General features: G+C 43.5%; 1 protein-coding gene across 4 annotated transcripts in view; it reads left to right on the forward strand.

The window, feature by feature from the left end:
* The window catches only part of Mitofilin (inner membrane mitochondrial protein mitofilin), a 64,568-nt gene that overhangs the window by 1,357 nt on the left and 36,481 nt on the right, over positions 1 to 26,730 (forward strand). For 2 of the 4 annotated variants that reach the window (XM_076794384.1, XM_076794383.1), the window contains exons 4-10: positions 28 to 240; positions 323 to 405; positions 702 to 803; positions 888 to 1,095; positions 1,169 to 1,580; positions 1,656 to 1,790; positions 13,537 to 13,765. In XM_076794384.1, the coding sequence (XP_076650499.1) occupies positions 28 to 240; positions 323 to 405; positions 702 to 803; positions 888 to 1,095; positions 1,169 to 1,580; positions 1,656 to 1,790; positions 13,537 to 13,765 (1,382 nt within the window). The remainder of the gene's footprint in view (positions 1 to 27; positions 241 to 322; positions 406 to 701; positions 804 to 887; positions 1,096 to 1,168; positions 1,581 to 1,655; positions 1,791 to 13,536; positions 13,766 to 26,730) is intronic. The other 2 variants (XM_076794385.1, XM_076794386.1) reach the window with 2 other exon arrangements.

The following is a 26,730-nucleotide window of genomic DNA, read 5'->3' on the forward strand; positions in this document are numbered from 1 at the left end:
ATTTAAACATCTATCTTTTCGTGCAAGTGAGAAGAGCCGAGGTGGAGGAGCACTGATAACCTTGACCGCGGTTGCAATTGGAGCTACAGGAATCTTATTCTATGCAAAAAATAATCCAGAATTCCGTGCAACTCTTGAAGGATGGGTACCAGGCACGGACAAAACGATTCAGATCATCTTTCAGGAGGAGGCAACCTATTTCGAGTTTATACGTTCATTCTTTGAATCACTAAAGCAATCGTTAGTACAAATAGTGTAAGATACTGCTGTTTTATAATAGCTGTGCAGTGTTTTATTAATAAAACGTAAATTTTGTTTTCAGGATCATAACTGCTATTTTTGGAGAGGGCTCAGAGAAGACAGGTCAGAAAAGTATAGATTGCATGAACCTTGAAGATTATATACGTGAGCCCTTATCATTGATTCCCAAATCCTTCTTACCTCTAAATTCCTTTTATCCTTTTAATCGCAATTTGTAAATTATATTAATTTATATACATAAAATCTTTTGTTTAGAAGTGTGCGAGAACCCGACGGTCGAGACTGGGCAGGAAGCCATCAGGTCGAGAACCTGTTCCAGTCCTTAATAAAATTCTCGACCTGTCCCGACACGACATTTTCGGGTCCTCGCACTCCTCTAGTTTTGTTTCATGTTGCAATTAATTGCTCACTAACATCTTGCAATAACATATGTGCTATAGCGCCAAAGCCAGCGTTTGTACCACTGGTTGATAAGAAGGAACCACCTAATAATGAACCTTATACTGAAATAAGATTGAGTAAAGGAGAGAAGGTAGAGATCGGTACGTTTTCTATTTAGTACATTATTTTATGTAACTCGCGTTCTTCAAGTCAATGAATGAACTAATCTGTGCACACATTTTTAGTTGCAGAGAAGCCTGCTCCTCCTGTTAAAGATGTACCCAAAGAATTGGTCCCAGAAAGTCTGGTGGAGCTGGAAACCTTATGCGGGAAAACAGCGTCCAAGGTGATCCAGGCTTACCAGGAAGCAACATGTGCCATTCAGGACTACAATAAAGATGTGATCAAAGTATTGGAAAGCGCCGACAGTGCTGGTAGTGCTGTCTGGAACAGGTATTTAACTTCTGGTGTGATTTATACTCCTTTTACGGTCTCGCAGGTACAGCAAAGCATTTTTATATTACAGACTAGAAGAAGCAACGGAGAAGAGGAGAAAAGGAATTCAGGAAGCGGAAGTACACAAGACCGAGGCGTCGGAGTCCCTCAGAAAAATGTTGCATCTAATCGACGATCCTAAACTGGAGGCGCCGTCGCACATGAAGACAGCTGCTCGGAGGAACATAAAGAAAATCTTGAACGACGTCGACGAAGCTAAGAGCAACTACGAATCAGAATTACAGAACGGCAACATAACGGAGCGTTATTGGAAAGAGGTTAAAGCAGCTCGCGAAAGTCTCAACCAGGAGCTGCAGATCCTATTTTCTGGTATCAACATCAACGAAAAGGAATTGGCTCTCGATGAAGACTCCTTCGACTTGTTCGTTCTCCATATGCGCAACAAAGTGAACAATCTGCAAAAGGAACTGGCCAAACTGAGGGTAAATGTTTACCGATTCTGCGTCCGATACAAAGACATTTGATGGTGTTTATACACGTTAATTGTCGCATTACAGACAGTCAATGAGACCAAACTGAAGGCAGCGTTGAAAGCGTCCGGCGACACGGCTACCAAAGAACAACTGGACGCATTGGTGTGCCTAGAATTAGACAAGGAGAAGTCGATCCTCGAGGAACAGCTCAATATGAAGGTAGGACAATTAACTGTAATTTGTACAACATTATGTACAGAATGACCAACTTTCGCGAATCACGTAACACATTTGCAGTTCCTATATAGTCTTGTCGCGGTCACATTTATTCGTACACGCGGTCGTATATCTAAATGAAATAAAGCTGAACTTTTAGATGAAGCCGAGAAAGATTTAGCGTTCCACATTGCTCGGTGATAATTCATACGTGATACCGCAAAAGTTTGGATTTATGGTTTCGTGTGCTTATTTTAAAATTATTGCAGTCAGGGGAGCATTTAGAAACCTCTTGAAAATAAGTCTAATCCATTTAGTGACTTTCTGTGAAAGTATGGACTATTTTAACGGACAGTATTTTTCATTATTTGTCTTTTGCTAGACGGAATTAAATATTAGGTCAGTGCAAAAATTTGTGCCCGATTTCGTATTAAAATACAAGGAATCGGACTCGAACTTTTGAACTGACCTAATAAAATTAATTCTTTAGCTTTTAGCTTGGTTAAACCTTTTCCTTTTCGTCTAATTTTATACGTGATGTTTCGCAGAGTGTGGTACACGATAAAATTAGAAACAGCTGTCGTAAATTATGTAGGGAATGACTTTACCTGGCAAGCTTGGTAATGCAAGTTTATTATAAATTATCTACAGAGTGTCTAGAATGAAGGCGCGCGATATTATCGAAGATACCTTTTGGTTCTATTGATACATATGTACTTTGGATCATTATAATTAGGTAGATTAATATTCTATTACTATATTGATATAGATTTTATGTAGACAGTTTGAACAATCGTTTCGCAGAGATTAATTTTGATTACCATGATCAGATTTTGGAGCTTGAGAGTTACAATAGCTGTTCGTCCCACTCCCATTACTGTGTCGTCAATTTGGAAGGATTATAATTATGACTATGGTAGATTTTAGAACTTGAGAGTTCTAACAGCTGTTCATTCCGCCCCCTATCACGTTATCATCAATAATGGTGGTAAATTGGGCAGCTTTAACACGGTATTAAAGACATATCAATTTGTACTAAAATAAGCATAAAGGGACGCAGTACATATAATTCAGAATGTTACAAGGGAAATATATTGGTGCCAACGACAATAGAATCAAATTGAGGGGTTCTGCAAATCTTTGAGCTGTTTGGGAAAGCTGTGAATGTTTCCAATGAATCAGAGACTGTCCAAGAAGTGGATATTCGACGGAAATGAAGGATATCTGCAGGTTTTATTGGAACGTCTGTGCGGAGTGTACCAGCGGATGTTCCACGGGCTCAGAGTTACAGATCCGGTTGTTTTATTAGTAGCAGATGGGGACAATTCGACGTTGCACAGAATCGAAAGGGGGATCAATATTCAATGTTGCCTGGAAAGTTCGGTCGTTACGTTTTAGGCATTCCGGTATACAGAAGCGTTTTATGGTACAGAAAGAATTTGGCATTGGAAAGGCCGGGCCGTACACTGTCACACAGGAATTATGTATGTATACACATGGGATGTGGCATATTCCATATCCTGCAATCGTGCATGTACCTGCATATATCCGTCGTTTTGGCATCAGGCGAGGAGAAAAGGGGGGTGGACGCGGGGTTCCTGCCACCCTTCGGGCTTTTTATCTATTTCCATTTGGCTCGTTGCCAATATTTCGCTAGTGGGAGGCAATATTATCTCTTTAGACTAGCCCCCGACGGTATATCCGGTGTGTACGCCGCTAGTCACACCAAGACATCGCGGGGAAAGCTACCATGACGCGTTGTCGTCATAGTTGTCCGACGATCTATACCGGGCCCCGTCTCCTGCTTTCAATTTTCTCCGGTGTAATGGCATTATAACCGCTTCCTGGTATTTGGGGCAGTCCTGACAAAAGGGAAAGCATCGATTTTTGTCGTGGGAAACTGCCATCGAAGTTCCATTAATTTGCAATTTTTTGTTTGCCGTTGGACTCCTCCATCAGTACCCAAAACTTTCTACAAGGTTGGAAAGAATAAACCCACGTAGAATGTGCAACCAATAAATATTCTTTGACATCGGACGAACGAAATTATTGGAAGCGTAATAAAAGGCACGGTTTTTTTCTCGTAGATAGGAGATCTACTTTTTATGAAAAGTCGTAACTTCATCGTTAAAAATATTTCTGCATTTTTAACCGGAGGATATTCTTCGGGATAATTTTGTTCGCTTACTTTCGTGAATGTTACTTTCGAGTGTTTTACCGTTGTGCTTTGTTACCGAGCTGTTTGTGGCGTGGGAGGACTACTACGAGCAACGCTAATCGTAAACCTCGCGAGGCACCCTCTTCGTTATTTTTATTATAGGAACGCTTGTAGCAGTCGTTGTTGCCAGTTTAACTTGAAAGCTTCGTTCCACACAAAGTTCCGACGAAATCGATTCTGACAGATTGGATTGTTGCATTCAAATTGATTTTAACATAACAACTGGGTCATCGATTTTTGTGCAGCACAGAAATTGCAACTGAATTAATTGCAAAACGAGAAGAGCTACAATAGAAATGTGCTTTCCTCCTTAACAATATCAATACGTCACGAATAATTCTATAGTACCCATTAATTCGTGGAATATTTTCCCTTGTAAAAATAACAACCGATTTATCGATTTTTCAGCAGAATAGAAATTTTTTAAATTGTAAAAAAGAGAATGTGTCGTTAATTCTTGTAATATTTCCTCGTATTTTCCTGTCCAATTTTCCTCACAAATGCATAAAACCCTGTCCGCTAACAACTCGTCGCAACAAAAGCGATTAACGAACGAATGGATGGCGCCATAAAAATTTCATTCTAGATATGCGAAGATCACCATTTTATTCCCAGCATTTTGGAAACCGTAAAAGAGGACAGTCGTAATTTACCGATTAATCGACGTAGCAAACCGCGACGGATAATCTTACCGAAACGGGATCCTATTCGAAGTTTCTGGACGATCTTTACCTTCGGCTTTACGATCTGCCAAGGTTTTACGACTTTTGCATCGGTCGGTCGCATAAAATTCTTAAACCGGCGAACCCGTCCGGGTAGCTCAGTCGTTGATCGGAACCACGATTTTCGGCGAGAATGGGTCCGAATGAAAATTTGATCGATCGTTTCACCCATCCTGGTTCCGCGAAATTTCGTTTCCCTCGGCCCGAGGTTAAACATGCGGTTCTCCCGTGTTTCCCTCCAATTATCATTTCAAATATATTCGTTTAATCGGCCGGCATTGAATCGCGGGCACTCGGTTTAACGTTAGAACCCGGTTGTAATGGCGGATTAAACATTGGTACCGTCTCTTATTGGAACGGGAACGGGTATTCCATGATCCCGGCCGGTTTTTAATTATTCATCGGCCGTTGTGCGATTCCATCCGACGTGAAATGACTCGGAACATGGAATGTTTCTTCGGCAAACAGTGCCACTGATCTTTCCTCCATCGTTTTCAATTCGTAATCGGACCTGCCCGTCCAGATAATGAAAGTTTCAATCGCTTTGTCTGCCTCACCACAATTCCGAATTAGTCGTCGGTGGATCTTAAGTTCACAGGTGAAAAGTTAGAGGCAGATGGTGCGTTTACTTTGTCCGTACATTTTACCGTTCGAGTGGTCTTCGAATATTACTTGTGCCAGCTTCATTAATAAGTAGACAGCAATAATTAAAAGAAGCACATCTGATCGACATATTTTATCGAATATCTCGGAAAGTATTCCAGAGCAAAATTGTGTAATTTTTTTACAAGGAATAGATCTGCGAAAACCGATTTCAAACATCGCTTTTTCTTACTAATATTAGTTTAGTGAAATTATAAATTGTAATACAAAGTTGACTTGAGAAAAAAATAATTTTGCCCATCTAGCGCCAAGAGTAATCGGACCACTGTGCGGGGAGCGACCATTGAAATTACTCGAAGAAATAGATAAATCGAGAAACGGAGAGATAGGGGTAGAACCGAACGCAGACCTGACCCAAGATCGAACTCGAATTGTAGCTCGTGTACAATGTTTTTTATGGTGACCCCGTAGGGGCTAATTCCAGTCGTTCTCCTGAGTTATTCCTCGCAGCAGCCATAAGGTCCGAGGCCATCTTTGGCTGGGCCAAGAGGCACTGGCCGGCAGGAATCGATTTCTGTTGACGACGGTGCAAAGAGAGGAAAAGATCGGGAACGTCCGATTACATCTGCCTCGAGCGTGGGAATTCCTCGATTTACGAACGGCCGTGAAACACGCCGGGCGCATTTCGCGACAACGCTTCTTCTTCGGGCAATATGTTTCCCAAAGTCGGCGGTTCCCGCCCGTAAAACCGGATATACGACCCGCGTCACCCTTACGCCCGACCCCTAGTTCCGGTGTTAAGGATTCCCTCGAATCTTCTGGGACACGCCGGGCTGAAATATCGAAAACATCCCCGGCCCCGAACGGCCAACCAGCGGAAAGGAATTATCCTGTTATCGGACGTTGTTACTTTGTCGACACGCTCGAAATATTATTCCCGGCTTTTGTTTAGTCCCTCGTGAAATAGCCGGTGGCCCTGGGAATATCGTGAGATACGTGGTTTTAGGGTGTCGCGTTGCTATCTTCGCGAAAAAAAGAAACTTTGACGAAATGTCCGATTTCTGATTTTTTCCCGAAATAAATATTGTTCACCAAAGCAAGTACCAATGTAATCGACAGACTGCGGATTTTTTTCCCGAAAAAAGTTTTCCAACGATTTTAATGACGATTTTTTCCCGCAAAAACATGTTGGGAGAGAATGAACAATATACGACTGCAGACATTGCTTTCACGAAATTACAACGATTCGAGTATCTAAAATTTCACCAAAAATTGGAACTGCAGTGATCGAATGCTCCTCGGAGCCCACATGTTTTACATTTCTGCGACGTTTTGCGTCTCCCGTGGGGAATTAGCGGGGCCTCGATAATGGTCGGTCTGTGGAACAAAGAAGATATCTGGTAATTCGATCTCGAGATCCGGAGATTCTTGTGCCGGGAAACTATGGCTGCTTTGTTTTGCAGGCTGTTTCGTGGGGACCTATTGTCGGACGTAAGAACGAATCGCTTCGACGACAGAGGCGGGGACAGGGGAGTTTTACTGTCACAAACTTTCATGGAAATCGTGATTCGACCGACTCGCTAATAGCTTGAAATCCTTCTATCCACCGCGTCCACCCCCCGCACTACCCCCTCGTCGATTCGTAGTTAGTTCACGATTCCGGGAAAATTGCTATTCGATACCGCGCGCCGTTGATTTGTCCCGATGGAGATTGGTAGCCTGAAATCCGCCGGAAGCTGGAAAACAGTTTCGCGACGCGGTAGTCGCGTCTTGATACCGCTGTATTTGTTGACCGGGTCGGAATTGTTCAACGAGAAGAGCTTTAATCGTCCAATCGAACAACAAATAACGTCTAAATCAATTCGTTTCAATCTATGGATGTGTAGATGTATGGACGGGATGTATTATGTATGATATACAGTAGTGGAATCCATTTGAAATGGAAACGCCGCGTCGTTGAATTTTCATGGAGAAACGAAACAGGAAAATAGGAAAACTGTGGGAAAATCTGGGAGGGGGAGGAAAATAAAAAAAAATCAAAAGTATGATAGCTGACGCCCCACCGCACGACGGTGTTTCGCACGCCGGGAAAAATGAAATTAATCGGACGGCTGGCCGTGTGCGGTAGCGAAGGAAAAAATATTGGGCAAATCCTGTTTTCATTCCGCGAACGGAACGATCCGCCACCGTACGCCGGGTAATCCGGTGCATCGTTCTCTAATCCGTTTTGGAAAATCAAAAATTGCCTCGGCTGCTGTCAGCGACCAGCTGCTCCGATCGCTGGCGAGACCGGACCGTCGAAATCGAATGGAAATCGAACGGTTTAGTTTAGATTACCCGAGCAACTGTGCGCTTTGTCGCCAACGGGATTTCCTAACACTTTCCTTTCGCAGTTGTGTTTCGCTTTACACATAAATAAATTCGATTTCGATCATGGACGTCTATGCTGTGCTTTATTAACAGATCAAAAGAGATACGGAACGCAACGTATTCATGTTAATCTTTACACAGGTTTCTAATATACAGTGAATTCTCGATATATGTCAACAACACGGCTCTTTCCAGCGTCGTGCATCGTCCAGGAAACATACCCTAGCCGTGTTATGTTTGCACTCCTCGACGTCCGAGGCCTCTCGAGCTTCATGGTCCCTCACGGGGTATACCCTGCGATAGTGGGGATAGTTCCGCGATGTTTACAGTGAAATCTCGTTGTATGTCAGTCCCGCCGTTATTTTTACTGACACTCATACGAAATCGGTGGTTCTCGCCGAGCGTTCCATTTGAAATACACAGGGCACGCTGGAAACCTAAGAGTCATACCGTTTGAAAGTCATAAGAAACCTATGACATACAAACGCGACTGCACGGAGAAGCGGATAGCGAAGCTCGAGAATATGTTGGTAAAAGTTTCATAAAAAAATAACGAAAAATAAAGAAGTTTTGTAATTGGATTAGTAGTGGTCTTCTGGTCTCACACCGATATAGCCGACAATGTTGTGGCCGCGACGGCTCTCGAGTTTCGGCACTCACCGCGGTGGTGTAAGGTTTTCCACTGACTTGGAAACGCAAGGTTGGCACTGGCATATAACGAGATTTTACTGTATCATCCAGGTCTTGGCAACATATATAGAGAAATCGCTTGCATTTTGTTTTCTTCTACACTTTTGTATGCCGTTTTTGAGCACGTTCTACTTATTTTTACACAGCTCTCAACCCATGTTTCGCAAGGGAGACGCAAAGGGAGACTCTGGCGTAAATATTTTCATATTTTCAGTAGCATAATCGACAAAGAAACGCGAGATTCCCGTTGAACGATCAAACAGATGTTCATCGACGGTTCCGATTAAGAGTTCTAAGAGTAATTCATTCGACACAGGAAAGCGTTCCAGCAATCGGCTTATATTCCTCGATCTTCACCGGAGTAACTTTCGGATTTCGTAGCAGAGAACTTCGCCGAACTCGTCTCTAAGACGGTAATCATGCCTTTCAACGCCTCGCGACGAAGAGAGACGCAGAGAGAGGGAGAGTTCCGTAGCTGGATCACTTGGAACGATCGAGTTTAATAACACGAAACTGATGGTCGACGATCGATACGTCCATTTCCGATTGATGCCGGTTGAAAAGACATCCGGCTGGAATAGTTTCAGCTCGAAGAGTCCGTCCGGTGTCGATGGCTCCGATTCCGAATCCTCGATGTCACTCGATATTTTAATATTCAACGGTGCGCCCCCCCCCCACTCACAAACCGACGCCATCGAATTCCTTTTTGACTCAATAAGAGAGAGAGAAAGGGAGAGAGGGCGAGAGAGAGAGATAGATATGTCTTGAATGAATAGAAGAAGCGGTAGGAGAAAGCCCTTCCAAACGATTTGTTTGCAAATTTCTCACTCTCCCGCTGTTGCTGTTTTATGCAGGAAGCGTTTGATATGCGACTTCCATTTTGATGTTCCTGATCGAGTTAATGAATTTCAAATGTTTCCTCTTTTGGGAATACGAATCGGCAAATAGATACTTTCGATTTTAAATAGCTTATTGTCTCTTTGGTTCAGTTCATTATTGTTTTAAATAGCGCATTGTCTTATTAAAATAGTCTATTGTCTTTTTGGTTAAATTCTTCGGATGTTTCCGATTGAACATGGAATATGGAAATGTTAAATGGGGACGACAGTATGCTTATAGAGAGCAGTGGACATGGTTTTGCGATGTTTCGAAAGTGGAGGCAAGAGATTTGAATATAGAGTTACGATTGATCAATTGCGGGGGCCATGAACTGATTAGTACACCTAGCTAATCCTGTGCAGATCGGTCCTTTTCGCCCTAAGGATTAGCTACTTTTCGTCAAAATGACACCCGTGAATCATGAAGGCCCACGCAGGACAAACGATGGGTAGTTGAAAGCTCGCAAAATGCCGGGACATCCGGTATTAGGCGGGGCTTGTTAATGGAAAGTCTAGGATAACCAGGGCTGGTCCGGGACCTCTCGCAGAGATCACCGGGATCATCATCGGAGCCAATCGAAGGATTTGCTGCGGCCGTACCAGGACTGCCGGTGTTCGCAGACCTGTCGATGATCTCTCTTCCCCGAATGACGGTGTGCAGGCTCCGGTGGTTGTCGGCTCGGCCGGGCGTTAATTATTGACACGGCGTTTCTGTACATAGAGGCGCCACCCCGCTGCTGTTCCTGAACTGTTCGAGGAACAAGGATCCGTGCGCGTATCGCGTATAAAGTACGTCAGGCAGAAAGCGAGCCGAAACACACGATATTCTGCGCGAGAGAAGAACAGTCGATTAGGGCCACCGAGCAGTCGACGAGGAAAGAACAGATCAGAGGGGTTTGGGTCATTTACCAATCAGGCCAACCCGCGTGAAGCCTTCAGCCACGGACAATTAAGAGTCTGATTATGCTTACGTTAATTTTGTCGCGTCTCGAGACGTGTTTCCCGGATCATCGAGTTTGGGATGAAACACCTCTTTATTTCAACCTTTATTCCCTGGGTGTGGACATTACGATGCCAGAGAAACTTGAAAATATAATTGAACTATTTTTACTAAACACCGAAAAAATTGTAGATTATAATCACGCAGGATACACGGAAGGAAACAGTTTTATTTGACGTTGAATTCATTAATTGTGTCGTTTTAAGGAGTCGTATCTAGTTGACAATCCGAGAAGAATGTGATCCTTCGGAATTTTTTGCTGGAAAAATTAATGGACCTTTTTCTTAAACGAGTGGTTTATTTAAAAGGTTTATTTCTTTTATTGATATAGTACACGAATTTAAGATTGCGAATGATCTTCTGATTTTTGACAACACGTCAGTCCTTTAACTTCACTGTGCAAATCTTTTCGTCTTACATGAATGAAAAAGAGAAGTTCATCTGCTAGATGAACGAAAAGATTTCTTAAATCGATGTTAATACAGTACAGTTGTCAATAATATCGCCGTACAGCGGTATTTAATTAAGGTGGGTAAAGAACACGGGTTCACTTGTCACAAAAGATGATATCAAGACGGGAAACGCGGTAAATGAATAGTTGCACAGGCTCGTGTCATGTAATAATGCCGGCGACACGAAAAAACCGCGAGGTCGAACGCGGCGAGCAACTTTCATTCTGGATCTAGAAAATTAATTTCCGACGTGACCTACCGTTGTAAAATTGGATAAGTTCGTGGCGCGGCGAGGACTGCGGGTAATTTCGGTCTATGTAGCCTACGTTTCGTGACTATTTTTTTTTTGCTTGTTGTTCGCGAACAGTGGTCTAACGATCGGGGTGTTAGATAGAAACTTACTTTGGCTCGTGGAAGGAAGTTTGCAATTATGGGGAGGGGCGACATGAATTTACCGACGAAAAGACTTGTCGCGGCTTGCTCCTGTTCTACTTTTAACATCTGATCGCCACTGTTCCCCGCGCAGTGCCACGATTGTTATGCAAATGCGAGTTCTCTCAACTAATTTCACACTTCGGCGTCCGTACGCAAAACATAATTGGTTTATTCTGTCTTATCGAAATTATGAGAACGGGCTCGGTAAGATTTTGCACAATTATAATATGTTTCCTTTAGTACACTCTCCTGAATCGTTTAATACGACTGTATTGTTGCGGTGTAGGTAATTATAAAATTAGAGGTTGGGTCATTTCTATTTTTATTATTTTTATTTCATTTTTCGCATTCCTATCTCAATTTTATCCAATATAATTATTATAACAATTATATCTTAATTTTTATTGTGTAGGGTTAAAAACGCTTAAACCTCGAAATGAAACGTATTTATTTTTCTTTATGAGCCGAATAATGAAGATTGTTACACACGTGTGGAAGTGTTTTGAATGTACGAAATATTTACGGTCTAGGTGCAACACCTGTTAGACCATTTCCAGAAGGTAACAAACTCGGTTAGGGTAACGCAGAAAGAAACCGCAGCGAGTCTCGGTTACTCAAACGTAACAGTGTGTCTATGGAAATAGAATGGAGGAGCAGGGGAGCAAAGTAATGGCGGTAGGGAAGGAATGGCAACGATGATGGGGTGATTGAAGTTCCCTAAGCTCCGAATCTCATGTCAGATATCATTGATTAAGGGGATTCTTAGCGCATGACGAGCTTACGTGTCTGTGATTCAGTCTGAAACGAACGAATACGGGGAGCAGATCCACATAATGTGACTAATCATCAATTTACCTTGACTACTGATTTCTTTTTGATCCAACCGTGGTGACTAGATTACCAATTTTGTGTATTTATAGCACACACAACGGTAGCAAACGTAATCAAGAATAATTCTCATTTTATTCCTGGCATTTCCAAACTTTTCGTCGTGGGTGGATATCATACGGAAAATATGTTAGGTTCTATTGTCCAGAATGTTTATCAAATAATTTTATTTAGTGTCATTTGTGCCTTCAGAATTGGTGATTCACAAAATATATACTATCTCTGTTGTCTAGAATATTTAGAAAATAATTAATTATTAATTATTTACCGGTGTTTGTGCCTTCAACACCGGTATTTATAGAAAAGTCTTACGGTTTAAAAAGCTCGCTTTACATTCCGTAAAAATTATTCAGAACAATTTTTTATCGACTGTAATATCCTTAATGAAAGTGTCTGTTCGGTATCTCAAATTGATTTATTAATTATACTGCCTGAACTATTTGGAACGACCCAGCGCGCAGCGATTCAAGCGATTTGAAGGGTCCCCCCTGCGAATTGAAACGTTATATAATTTATAATACTATTTCGGCCCCAGGAGGAGAGATTGCTCGTGAATATTTCGGGCAAAGGACGCGTTAAAATTCATCAGGTTTGTAGAGCTCGGAAGAAGGTGAGATTGAACAGCGATTGTAGAACAAAGACCGAAGGTATTCAACGAAACCGCCCCTTATATTTGAAGACATCGTTTTCGGCAACGAGGGCGTGCACACAGGCGCACCAAACAAATGCATCGAGTCCCTCGTTCTAGAGAGATAGCACAAGAGGGAGAGAGAGAGGGAGGGGTGTGAGGGAGAAAGGAGGCGAATGAAACAAAACAAAAAAATGTAGAGAAAAAGAAGAGAAATGTGTATTCTTTCGGGTTGCCGGTTGCTCCGCTCCCTTTGTTTCACGTTGTTCCGCGTTGAAGATTGGGCCAAGTGCACCCTTATTTCCCCGAGTTTATAAGACGCAAGACGGAGTCGCGGGGATGCTTTCAACGGGATCAGAATTATTAAGCTCAGTCGCGGAATATTATGAAACACTTTCCTCCTCGGGAGTGTCTTCATATCATTCCCCCCTCCCTCTCTCTCTCGTTCCCGCTCTCTTCCTCTGCGAGGCTCTCTGTCATTGCAAAATCTCATCGTTGCCAGATTAAACCCGGTGTCCCCGCGCCCCTCCACGAAATTCGCCACTTTTTCCCTGTTTCTGCTCGATTAAATTTAAATATGTGCGTCACTTAGTGCAACCCCTATTCAACCACAGAAATTTATTTTGTACCCGAGTAGAAAAATCCGCGCAGAGATCTACTTACAGTTCAATCGTAATCTTTCGAGAAAAGAACGTCTAACTTGAAGCGCCATTTCATTAAAATCTTTGTTCGTCAACAAGCTCACCGCCAAATTGTTTATTTACGTTCTCTGGGGTAGTAAATAACGAAATGAGAACGTGCTCAACCGTGTTGTGATGTGTATAACGATCACTGATGTTCTATCGTTTCGATGATTTCTCGACAGTTGCTGGAGGAGCAGAAGAAGTTCGGGGACGAGATGCGACGGCAGCTGAGGTTGCAGGAACAGGTGCACACCGATCATCTTCGAGAGGCACTCCAAGCGAAGGAGCAAGAGGCCGGGAGAAACCTGAACCGTGCACTCAACGAACAATCCGAGGCCGACGGTCTCAAGTACAAGTCACAGCTCGCCTCCGTTGTTGGCAGATTACGCGGCCTCGAGTCGGCGCTCAAGGGTGAGTTTTCTTTACCCGTGTACTCGAAAAATCCGGTTTTCAGTCAATTTTCCAGCTTGCACGACAGTAAAAAGATCACACATGCGTACAGATTTTTCTCCACCCCTATCACTCAAATTTACAGGGTGCAACCACCCCTCAAACATGAAAGCCCCGACTCGGAAACATTGGAAAACAACGAATTATTGGGCTGCAACTTAAACACGTTCGCAATGAGTCGTTAAAATTTCTGGTGCCTTCAGTACCTTTTTTTTCATTCAACAACAAAGTACAGAATTACAATCACTTGTAAAATCGTTGACTACAACTGACTGTTTTTATCTAACTCATGTGTTTGCGACGAGTCTCAACTGAATCATTAGATTTAGGACGTGTTTATGGTGCAACCTATTGTTTTAATAAAAATTGATTTATTTTTCACTTGTACCTTGTCAGTTGTTCCTGTTGGACAAATTTTAGGCGGTGCACACCTTAAACTTGACTTATCGTAGCTAGATAAACAGCAAAGCTAAAGAACCCAAGCTATTAGGTTCACGTGTCCTAGTACTCGCAGCAAGTAGAATTGGTCAGTCATAATCAGACGTGCCGGACAATTCCAATTTAAATAGCACGCGTAGTCGCTAAATGTTAAATTATCTTGATATTGCTCGACGAATTCTTGTTTTACTAGCTTCGTGCAGTGTAGCAACAATAGCATTATTAATAATACCATTAACACAGAAGGTGAACAGCTTCTAACACAGCAGTTAGAAGAACGTGTTAAATTCTTTTAACGTTTTCTCTCGACCTTTTCGAACACACCTTGCATTTCTGCAGCATCTTGAAGCTCCGGTTTCTGAAATTGTGGAAAAATGGAGCTTGGACCAGTCTGCAACCGGTCCCGATTACGGTAATCCAGAACCGAACGCAGTGCCGGTGTTGTTCCAGGCTCGGTGGAGGAAAATTTAATCACGGAATCGTTTCCGGAGGCGGCTCTTAATTTCGCGAGAATCGGCCTCCTCGGGGAGTCCTGCCAGCGAACTCGGCTTAATCCGATCCGATCTAACTTCCCCGCGCACCGTGACGGTACAAAGCGAAAGAAAAACGGCCGGCCGGGGATCGGACGTCCCCGAAAATGTCCCCGAGAACGTCCCCAGTCGGGACACCGTGGGACTGCGCCAATACTTAAGGCGCATGTTTTTGCCCCGTATAATTAAGCGGCACCAGACGCGAACGAACATAATGGCGGCGGGGAGGGGGTGGGGGTGGAGCCCAGGGCAACAACAAAAGCGTCTGGTTGCTACGCCGGGGACAAAGGACTTCGCGGACGTTTACTCGCAAGAAGATAGCAAGAAGTCTACGAAATGAGTTCGTTGCGCAATGCTACCGCTTCGATTTACTTGACTGGCATTCGTGGCTAAAATATTTCGTGGTTCAATGATTTCGGAAGGGACAGTTTGTGATGTTAACCCTGTGACGTCTTCAATCCGTTAAGATCAATGATGAAGAGAAGAACTTTTTATTTGGATCTTATTTCCTGCAATTGATACAGAAAAATTTTATCTTGTCTAGTAATCGTGATGCTAGAGCATGCTGTTAGGGGAGTGACGTTCAGAGTAACATTGTATTACTTCCTCGAGAAGATCGGAACAGTTCTTGCCAGCACACTTTCGCCACTCGATGCATGATAAATTCAAGACTTCCGCCAGGAGCGAACTAAGCGGCATCCGGAAATTACTTTTTTCCATAAAGTTTTAATTGCAACCACTTTTTTGGTGCTCCGCTGCCGATAGATCCTCCAAGGGCCCGAGGAACTTCCGCCAGGGGAAAATCCGAACGAAGTTGCGTTCCGGAACGAGCCGCGGGACTGTGTTTATTAAATCAGAAGGATGGTACGAAATATACACTCTTCCGAAGTGGAATTACACGACGGCGTGTCTGGCGCGAAAGCTCGGAAGCTCCGTCACCCGTTTCACGCAGGAAAGACCGCAGATTTATGGTGAATATTGGCTTTGAGTGGCTGAAGATGTTGCTGCAGGACGGATTAACTAGCAAAATTATTAAACATATGGCACGCGTGAACGGGTTAAAGGAGTCGAGAAATATCGACGATGTTACGTTCAGCTTGCTAAAATATCAGAGGAGGGAAGAACTTTTCGCAGGAGTTTCTTTTTTCCGCGGAAAATAATGCGGGAGGCTTGTTTGTCCACGATCCAGGTTAAAAAAAAAAAAAGAAAAAGCGAAGGAAGATTCTGCGCTGAGCCCGCCAGGGAGGAACTCGCGAAAGTACATAAACGTTAACGAAGTTAAATTATCATTCGCTAGGCTTGGTGGAGCAGTTTCTCGGAAATCTGTTTTACTTATTGCCGCCATAACTTTCGCCGCAGAAACGGGAACGCGGTGGAGGAGGGAAGGCGCGGAGGAAAAAGAAACAGAGCATGGAAATGTTGGCGTGGATCTACGTGACCGAACTCCCGGGTCGTCGTATTAATATTCGGGCATCGTAGGCCCCGTATTGGAAATGATATAATATTTTCCGTAGCCAACGTATTGGGAACTCCACGTTCCTGCTATTAAAGTTTGCTCCCTGCGATTTGTTACACGCAGCGGAATTATTTAGCGAGTGGGCCTCGCAACGGTTCCTAATCGGAATTAGTTAACATTTTTAACGTGCCACCGTCTATCACCTAGGAAGGACTTGCACATCTTATTGTAGCGACGGTAGAAATTGTTATTGAAAGCAGAAAAAAAATTGTAGGGGAATGTTTTGCATCATTTAACTAGCTGTGCGATCCTGTAATGCGATCTTTTACCGGAAGTGCTCCGGTGAAGTTGCAAGGTGCAATTGCTCTGGTTTTCTCCTCGATTTTTGAATCGATTCCTCGTATTATTCCCAATAAATAAGTGTAAACCACATGCACTCATTTTTGTCATAAATGCAAACAATCCATATAACTTATATTTTATGTAGTTATAAAAATGGTCCACCGTGCGAGGAGTAAGAGACTCGTTCGACTGTTTTCGCTGTTCCTTCTTCGGGGTGAAACGGCCAAAGAACCGATGAAAGTAAGTTCCGGAATTTTACTCGGATGTTCTCAGTACGGGAGAATAGGTTCCCGAGATTCGTTGATCGCCAGGCAGCTCGTTAATCGAACATTAATCTGAGATGACGCGTACAGAACGATAACGGGACCCGGGATAGTGCACTAGGCCCCAGTCGGGTTAATCCGGATGAAGCGACCCTCTTGTACCCGATAAAACGGTAAAGGATCATGCCCGTGACGGAGGGTAATCGAGCGCGTCGATGTCCCGTCGAAGAAAACACGTTGTCGCGGCCTCGACGTATCCGATTCAGCGATTCCTCACCGTCTACCGACCCATTTCCCTTAAATCGACCCATAGAGACAAGCTTTCTCTTCTTTCACGCAGAAAAACCCTTCAACCCTTCTGTCAATTCCGAAATTGTCTACGACGTTCGGCAATACTGTTGGAAATTTCGACGGCACTTTGTGACGCGGCATTTTACGACAGAACTTTGTTTACAGAAATATACAACGATCAACAGCAATGTACTACTATCGCTCGTCGACTTGTCAGTTGGTACAACAGTTTCTCGACAACGCCTCTCTTCTACTGTTTCCGTAGAACGACGATAATCAAGGGCCTCTTAATCGAGTCGAAACTGCGATTAAAGAATTTCAGCTCGATCTTCGACAGGGATTGACCAGCTCGTCGGGAAGGGAAGTGAGAAACAATTGGTCGGGGAGGGGATTAAAGTCTGTGTTCTCGGTGAGATTCGACGTTCTGGACCTGAAGTAAGAGAAGAATGCAGAGAGAAAACAGAGGAGCAGATGGATAATCGGAGAAACGAGGAGAGAGAGAGAGAGAGAGAGAGAGAGAGAGAGAGAGAGAGAGAGAGAGAGAGAGAGAGAGAGGAAGGCAGAAACTTAGGTAGCGAGTCTGTCAACAACGCCTCGGTAAAATATTGATCGAATGAGAGGGCAAACTTTGCTTTGGAAACTTTTATTAAGAGGAGAGTAGTCACGACGAGCCGTTCTGCTCGGTTAGGGAATCGCGAGGGGACCTCGGCGAAATACTATAAATATATATACTTAAAAAAAGAAAGAAAAATAGAGAGGAAGACGAAGGAATTGAATCCGCTGCGTTGGAGAGTTGGACAAAGAAGTAACTTTTCCTGAGAGCGTGCCTTTGTAAAATGGACTTGCTGCTTCTGCTAATTAACTTTATGGGTTCTGAAGCGGCGCCCGGTCGGGGGATATTGATATTGAATCGTTGCGAATGTCTTGACTGGTTTCTTCGAGTTTCATTATTTTTCTAAGCTCCGGGTCTGATTCTAGGAAGCTGGGAAATCGATTTTTCTTCAGGCGAGACCGCTTTCGTGCACTTAATGTTTTATCGTGCTAAAGGCTTTTCTCATATTTTTATGTTACATTTGATTGGTCAAATAACCTTCTTTCCAAGCAGCAGATATTGTATATAGAACTTTTTTATTTTTGTGTGAAGTGACGCAGAAAATGGGAGAGACATGAATTTAATATTACTGGTACGTTATTTTCAACCTATTACAATTATTCAGAGAATTTTTATTTTGCATAAAGATCCGCAGTGTATTAGTCATTTCTAAATATTACAGTATCTAGTATTCATTAATCCCAAATGATGCATTGCTTATTGGTATTACGATCGTGCGCGCACTTTTGAATAATGGAGGCCGTTGTTTAGTCATATTTTATATACTATGCATAATAATGCACATTTTAATGCATACTGGAATTGCCATCGGCATGACGTTGCACACGTTAATACAATATCACGTGATGCTAGTGGAAGCGAAACATCGAATGTAACAGAAATGGCAGATTTGTTTGTTGCAATTAATATTGCCGTCTCGCTTGTTCCCATTTTGCCTGGGAAATCACGGCAACAAAGATCCACGCGAAAGGGCCCGCTGTAAAAGAGAATAGGTTCTCGCGGCAGGAAATTGGTGGCAGAAGATATTGGTATTTTCCAGAAAATTGCTGCGAACGGGATCGCGTATTTTCTGGTAAACGGTTCTAAAGAGGCATTGCACTATTCCGTAAAATTGCTATAAAAATTTCGCGAGTTTTTATGGAGAGTACTTTGGGGGCAGGCTACGATATTCCGTCCGAAAAATTACTATACCGAGTTATGGACTTTTTGCGGCTATTTCCGGCTGGTACGTACGGGCGCGGGGTTCCTTTTGAAAATATATCCATATCTTTTGACCTGTATAACAAACACGAAAAGGCCACCCTTTATTACTTTTCATAAAACGTGGCCGACCATAAAGGCACGCTAAAAAATGCCTTATCTTAAATAAACTGTTTCAATTTTGTGCTGGCATTTCTGGAAGAATTTCTAGCCTTCTCTTGTCTCTTACTGAATTTTATCTCGGACGAATTCTTCTCTGTCGTCGTGTTGTTAATACGTTAAATTTCACTGGCTTTCTAGACTAGACTTTCCGCAAGGAACCAGAATTTTTCACTTATTAGTTGTGCGCAAAAAGATCCCGAAAGCATCACATTTTTCGATACTCGCTTAAAACGAAATCGTTTCACCCATAAATGACCGACGTGGCAGTAAAGCTGTTAAGCATTGCTATAACAAACAGATAACGTTTTCGCTGAAACCGGTGCTCGAGCAATATTTTTACTAGCCGTAAAATTATACTCGAAAGTTTCCGAGCATCGGCCACAATAAAAGCGTTCCGAGTGCAACCGGGGGGTTCAATATCGTTTCCGTCCACGGTCCATCCGTCAAACGCCAGAGTTCCCGGACAGAAAATAAAAAAGAAGATGGCGAACGGTCCCGTGTTAACCAATTAACGAAGTTTCCAAATGAGCTGATGCACAAAAACATCGGCGATAAACCCGCGGGCCGGTATAATGGGCCGGACCAGTTTTCGAGGGACTGTTCGAAGGGCGATAGTTGCCTGGACAATTCGGCAATGATGAAGAGATAAACAGAGTAGGGGACGGAGAGTGAAATAGATTCGCGTGTCGCGGTTTTACAAAACCAGAAAACCGACTAACGTATTCAGCATGTGTCGCAATTATAACTTGCCGGTGTTCGTCCCTCCGGGCTGCCACTAAGGGCCGTCCGAGTTTTCTAGGACGGTGACGAGTTACTTTAACTTTTCGGTCTGCCGATGGCAGACTGATTTGAAACACGCTGTCTCACTGAAAAGTCAATTTATGCATTTCTTTTCGTTCGCTTGATACTCGGGTGGCTGTGTTTGCTCGGGTACGCGAGGAACTATTAACCTTTCGTGACCGCCATTTTTACAAGTTTCGAATCTTTTAGGGAAAATTTGTCGCCTGTTTAGAAAACTACTTTATTTTCACTGGTAACTGAAACTGGCATATGTTGCCTTATGAAAATGGTAAGATTGAATTTATTTGGACGCGGTTCGTATAATATACTAAATATATTTATTTAATTATTATCCACGAACAGCATCTCTATAATTCGAATCATTGTAAGACTACAAATCTGGAACCGGTGCTGGTAGGTTTAGTGTTGATCGAAAGTATTTGATCAAGATCAGCAAATTAAATGGTTTATTTCCCTGATATATGTATCGGACAAAATAGAAAGTTATTTATTGACAATTGAAAGGGTAATGCAGCCAGCAGTGCGATACCATTTGTCCAGGTTTCTGCGGTAAATGTAAATCCGATTTTCGCTAGAAGTTCGCCCATTAGTTTAGATAATGGATGTTCGACTGCGCGGTGCGAAATTTTGTAGACACAGTTTCGCCGAGTATTTTTCTCGGATCGGGTTCGTGGAAAAACGTCCGTCGGTTCCACGGCGATTCCAATCGAACTGGAGTCACGCTTCGGCTGGAACGCGGCCGTAAAACTTTATAACGGGCTATTCCTCGCGAGAAGCAACCGTTGTAAGAAGGCAAACTTGCACAGTCAGTTCTCGATGAAACAGCACTCCCCGTGAAATATGGCGGCGCGATTCCGATTTGCGTTCGAGTATTAAATGCGGGTCATCACGCGGATATCCGGATTTTGAAAGGATTCCCATGAAGACGGAAAGAAATCGGAACTGCTACATGATCCAGCTAGATCCGATCTATCCCGGAAACGTCGGAAAATCGGGACTATCGTTTCCTCTTGAACTGCGCTAAGATAATCTTCCTGGAACTGTTATGCGAACGTTATCAAGCGTCCGATATCCTTCGCTGTATTAGAATTGACCAGCTTCCACTGTTTTATGGATGGTGCAATTTTCTCTGAAATTTTTGTAATGAAATGTGGGCTTATGCACTGTCTAGCGTTGCATACACATTTGAAGAAGCTCGTATGACTAAAGCCTGAGATAATCGTGGAGGAAAGGAATTTTTAGAAATTTTTGCAAACATTTGAAACATCGCGCACGGTTAGCTTGTGAATATTTATGAACATTTGCACGTTTATGGACAATTTCAGGAAAACCGGAACGGAATAGTTTTCCTCCTCACTTTGGAGTTTCGGCGGGGTCAACATCAATTGGAACACTTTCGCGTGTGAGTCTCACCGAAAAGCTAGTTGAAATTATAATATATTTCAATATCCAGAACGAAGTCATCGAACGGAACACCTTAAATAAAATAGAAAATGTAGAAGACCCATTCTGATCTAGAAGAAATACTTTTTCGTCGATGTACAAAAAGTGGCGAACCTCGAAGGATCATCTAGCAAATCAGCTTTAGGCGAACAATTTCAATGAATGGTTGTGCAATTATGCAATAGAAGGATCGATTGATTGCGGCAGTAAAAATGTCATGAAAAATTTAAAGAAACCGACGAACAGCTGTCTAAATGGAGCTACGGGGTATACCTCGCGACATTTATCATCCAGGCCTTGGCGACATATATAGAGAAATTACTGTATTAATGCTTTCTTGTCTGAGTGTCAATTCAAAATACTATTTGTCTTTGATCCTCGAATAAGTGTAAAACACGAGCCTGGCGCAATCGAGAGCGTAAAGAACGAAAGGTCAAGCATTTTTCAAAGGTCTCGCAGGGAAGACAGTCCAGGTAACCCTTAACTCCCACGATATCAATTTTTATTGGCCTCGGTGACCAGGATATTTGCCTGAAAGGTTACCTCGGGTGATTTATCTCCGTAGCGGGAACGAATCGTCTGTTCTGCGGTGACAGATTATTCCTCCCAGGGCAAGGAGAGAAGAGAGAGAGAGAGATAAAGAGAGAGATGCTGGTTGTTGGATTCAGTTCCGTGGCAAGTGCTTTGAACTGGAGACCCGCGTCGATTAATCACCGGTTGGCCTTCTGGTTAAATGTTTCGAAATCGCTTCGCGCATCTGTAAATATTGGAATAATCGTGGAACCGAAATCCAGAAAAAAGCTGACGAAAACTCTCGGCCAACAAAATGGTTACCTCGCGGATAAATCTGCAACATTGCACACGCCGGAATTGAGCGCGCGTGTTGCTTTCCTCATCCGTGACTTCGCAACGCTTGTTCGCAAAAATATCGCGATTTTCTATTTTTACTTCCCGGCGGATAAAAATAGGAAAAGTTTGTTTCGGTTAGTAAGAATCTCGGATGACTTGGGAGTCGGTTTTCGGGGGCGTGGCGACGCTGCGGGACGGCGGAAAACATTTTTGCAAGCAATAAACGTCTCTCGTCGGCTCATCAAAAAACCGCAACGACAATCTCTCCGTCGATATGGGCCAATCAATTTAGCCACCGCGGCGGCGTCGGCGTCGGCGTCCCTCCGTGCTTTTTGATTTCCCATCGTTCCCGGCCGGACGGGCCATTATCCTCGTCGGCGCGGATTTATCCAAGCGGGCGTAAAAATTCCGTGACGCGATTTCCACGGATCCCCCGTGCCCGGGACCGGGCAATGAAAACCAACGAAAAAAAAACCGAGAAAATTCGAATGGAAGAGAAGAGCGAAGGGGTGAAAAAAAAATAATCGTTAGGCGCGGCGAAACCGATAAAAGCCTGGCGATTATTCGGGAGAATGTGGCCGCCGGCCTCGGATGAACCGATCGAACGTCGTTTTCGGGCCTATCCGATCAATAAAATCGCGTAATTTTACGAGGAAGATTCGTAGCGTGTCGATCGATTCAAAACGGTGGTTAAAAAGTAAAATTTATTCGCTATTCTGGGCCAGAAATACCGAGAAACTATTGAAACCGATGAGAAGGTTTGAAAATCCCGGCCTACTGTACACGTTTCAGAGATTAGAATGCTTCTGTCATTCTTATTCGATTGCTCCGCCCTCGCCGACTCCGTGGCAACACCTACTACATCCGCATCACGCGTCACGTGACCGTGAACGGCCTATGCGGACGCAGTGAGACTAGTGGAGGGGGAAGAGGGGCGTTACGCGGGCAGGAGATTGGTCTGCGGATATCGTAGCACCGCCCTCGAATAGGAACGCCCATTTTTGCATTTTGGTTCAGTCTTTACCGATACCTCTTCAAAGTAGGTCCAGTTTTTATAATTTATATTTAAGGGTCCATCGGTGATCTCTTTAAAAAGAATAGCTAACGAAAGAATGCATTTATAGTTAGTTCTCAATACAGCGGAGCAGAGGAAGATAGTTTTTCCTAAAATTCCTGTCCATATTGTTACAAGGGCGTGTTGAGTAAAGCGAATTTGTCGAAGACAAAATTGTTATTCTGCACTTTCACGGTTCCATGGAAAGGTAAACGGAGGATTGATCGAGGCGACGACATTTTCCATTAAACCGACAACGGCCGACAGCGTCTATCCACAATTCGTGATACTCGGTTTCCAATTCATTCGAGTCGAATTCAATTATTCAGCTGCCGTCATCGGCCGACATTATCGAGCGGCCCGGGGCATAGTTTCCCGAAGTTTCCGGTGCTGACTGCTGGTCCGAAAACGCGGAAAGGTGGAACGCTGTCTTCTTCGAGCGTGTCGGCCGGTTTTCCGCGTCGGGTACGCGTTTTCTGTCTGCCGCGGATGAACCACGGAGATCGCTTGTAACTTCAGACCGCGCGGTATATCCTGCGGGACGACGGTTGTTCCAAAGTTCCCGACATTTTCCTCCGTGGAAAAAAAAACACCGACTTGGCAGCGTTAACAAAGCCCCGTTCCGCTCAACAAGTAGAGAAACGATTCCCGAGATTAACCCTTCCATTTTGACGCACGGCGGCCGCAAAAAGTGTTGGCACGCCGAGTTCCTCGATTTTCGGAAAGTTGTGGACGTTCTGGCAGTTATAGTTTCGTAAAGAAGAGAGAATGGAAGCTTTCCGAGTAGTGAACTTACTCCACAATTCTTCTTATAAAACGGCCAAAAAAAAAATCGTACATCAATTTTTGAGGACTCGTTGCAAAGAGGAAGCTTCAGGCTTCAAATCTACAATAGATTCATCCGCGAAAAAAATTCTTTAATGATCTCAGAAATGATTCAATTCGCAGCTTTTTCGAGAAAAATCGTGTCCTCAGTTTGCATCGTCTTTGTCACGTCAAAGACGAAAATGAGCCACAAAAATTACGAAAGTGGTGATTTTTTCGCGGTTGTTGTGTGTAGAATATCTTGGAACCGAATTCTCAAGGTCACATCCGGTCTTTCTCGGATTTCAAGGCTAAGACTGTTTCAAAATCGAAGAAGATAAACAGCTGGTCTGTATTCTTTTCTTGTATCCATTTCTTTATCCTTGGTTTTTCTTCCTTGCATCAGTATGCAGCGAGAGGGACGGGAAATAAACTGGGCTGCAACGGTGGTAGTTCTGATGCTGCAAAACATTGCAGTGCTCCTTTTCCGGGTTTTAAAATTTCAGGAGACCGACGCGGCGCGCGGACCGTGTTCGCCAGCCTTGTCGAGTGTTTCAGAAAATCTGAATCAAACGGAAGTTTGTTTTACTTATTAAAGAATCTTTTTTCAACCGTCCCACGGGAGGTGAAGAATGCTTGTTCATTATTCCGCGAAGTTTCTCTGTGTTTGCGCTGCTGGTGCTCGGACTTTAATAAAACTTCATTTTCTTTCAACCCTTGACCCTCTGGAGATACCAGTATCATTTACTTGAAAGTATTGCTGTGGACTGAGTACGCTATGATTTTTATTTTAATGTTACTTCGTTCCGTTCGGAGTACAGTGCATAATAGTATCGGATCTGCATCTTGGAGGTTGTAAAATGTGCTTACCTTTACCCGTGTGTGTTGTTTAAATAAATTTGAAATACTCCATGCACGGAGTGCTATCATTCAAGAACAAAAGCAATGGAGGCAAGGAAAAAATTCTCAAAAGCACCAGGAAGGAGCAGATCAGCTCCCAATTTTTCATCGGCCCAAAGAATTTCCCGTTTTTTTTCCGTGCATCAGTTTAAGAGCTCGTGCGTGTGACATTTTTCGCGTTCCTTTTTCTTCTCAGTCTCCTCTCCCGGGTACCTGTTCGCTTTTAGAGGCGCGAAACGCGCATAAATCTTGTAACGAGTTTCAAAGTGTCCCCCCCGTCCGCCGTTTCCCTCGGTTCGTGTCGGCCGCTCGTATTGTGGAGGGTCGAATGGGTTCGGGGATGAAAAAGGATCCCGCGCGAAATAAATAATGGCACGCGGCCGCGTTTTCCTCGATTTTCCTGACCTTTCGAATTTTTTCCCGCCACGCGCGCACGCGAGAGTTCTGCCCCCCTTCCCCCTGTAAAAATACAAATTTTCGCAAGGTTTACTATATACTGAAGAAGTAGCCGTTAGTATTGAAAAAAAAATTGGTTTATGTTTCTTTCTTTCAGATGTGCATTCTATATTATGCATATATACTCTTGAAAATCGTGCACAAACTTTAGCAATCGTCCGATACTATCGTTTAAATCAGCGTGACTCGCGATTCGGGCCTGTCTCTGGTATCAAGCGGAAAAGTCGACGGGAACAGGGAATTTATGGCGCGGATAAAAATCCGTGTGTCCCACTGCCATCGCACTGAGCGTTGATTTTCGTGTCAGGGTTGCGTCGATCCTTTTTAAGCTCGTGTTTCAATCCCCAGCCACGTCGAGGGGCGGTCCCGTATAACAAACGCGAAAGAAACGGAGAGGCGGATAAGCGAGGGCGAGATAGAGCTGCTAGTAGAACAAGGAAAGAAGAAGAAGAAGAAGAAGAAGAAGACGTTACCTGAAGGAATCGTAAATCCCCCAGAAATATGACGTGGGAAGTAGTTAACCGGCGCCAGCTCCCTCGTTTCAAACTTCCTTTCCTTTTTTTTATGCCCGGACTGTAAATCCAGCGTCGCGTGGCGACTCGAAAATTGGGGAAGACGAGGAGGAAAATACCGGGGTTTCTCTGACAGCGAGAACGCTTTTTGTTTCGGCGAAATCTTCTGACGTCAGAGCTCGGATTCGAGGAATTGATTGCTACCAGGGGCCGGCCAAGGGGATGATGTCTGCTCGACTGTTTTCAACCCTTTTGGAAGTCTCTTCGTGCACGGGTGAATCGCGGAGATCTCTTTTTCGGTCGTTGGAATATTTACCGCGGAAAACCGTGCGAACTGTTCGACCAAACTTTGCCAAGATTGAATCACCTGGAGCAGTTATATTTATATCATCAAGCCCCTCCAACCCCTTTCATTTGTTCATCCCCTAAGCACAAAAAACCTTTTGTAAGACAACTCGCAATTTCCATTTGTCTGCATTCCAATTTGAATCGTATGCTAAGAATATTCCGTAGAAAGATCCGCAGTCTACTTATCGCAGTCAGTCTCACCTGATTTTTTAGATTCAACTTTTGGAGATCAGGAAACAACGAGGAAATTCAGCTTTCAATTACTTTCTGGAGCCACTGTGTGTTCTGTAAAATGGACTTAGTTTGGAAATCTTATTTAATTACAAATCTGTCTTCAAATTTCTATAAAAAGACGATGAACTTATACAAACAGCAGACTATACATATTATATTTATCGCTAGATCTTGCAAACAGAATAAATACTAACGAATTAATCGACGGGCCTAAAAAGATCAGACGTAAC

The sequence above is a fragment of the Halictus rubicundus genome, chromosome 10 (genome assembly GCF_050948215.1).
Source record: "Halictus rubicundus isolate RS-2024b chromosome 10, iyHalRubi1_principal, whole genome shotgun sequence".
Classification (NCBI taxonomy): domain Eukaryota; kingdom Metazoa; phylum Arthropoda; class Insecta; order Hymenoptera; family Halictidae; genus Halictus; species Halictus rubicundus.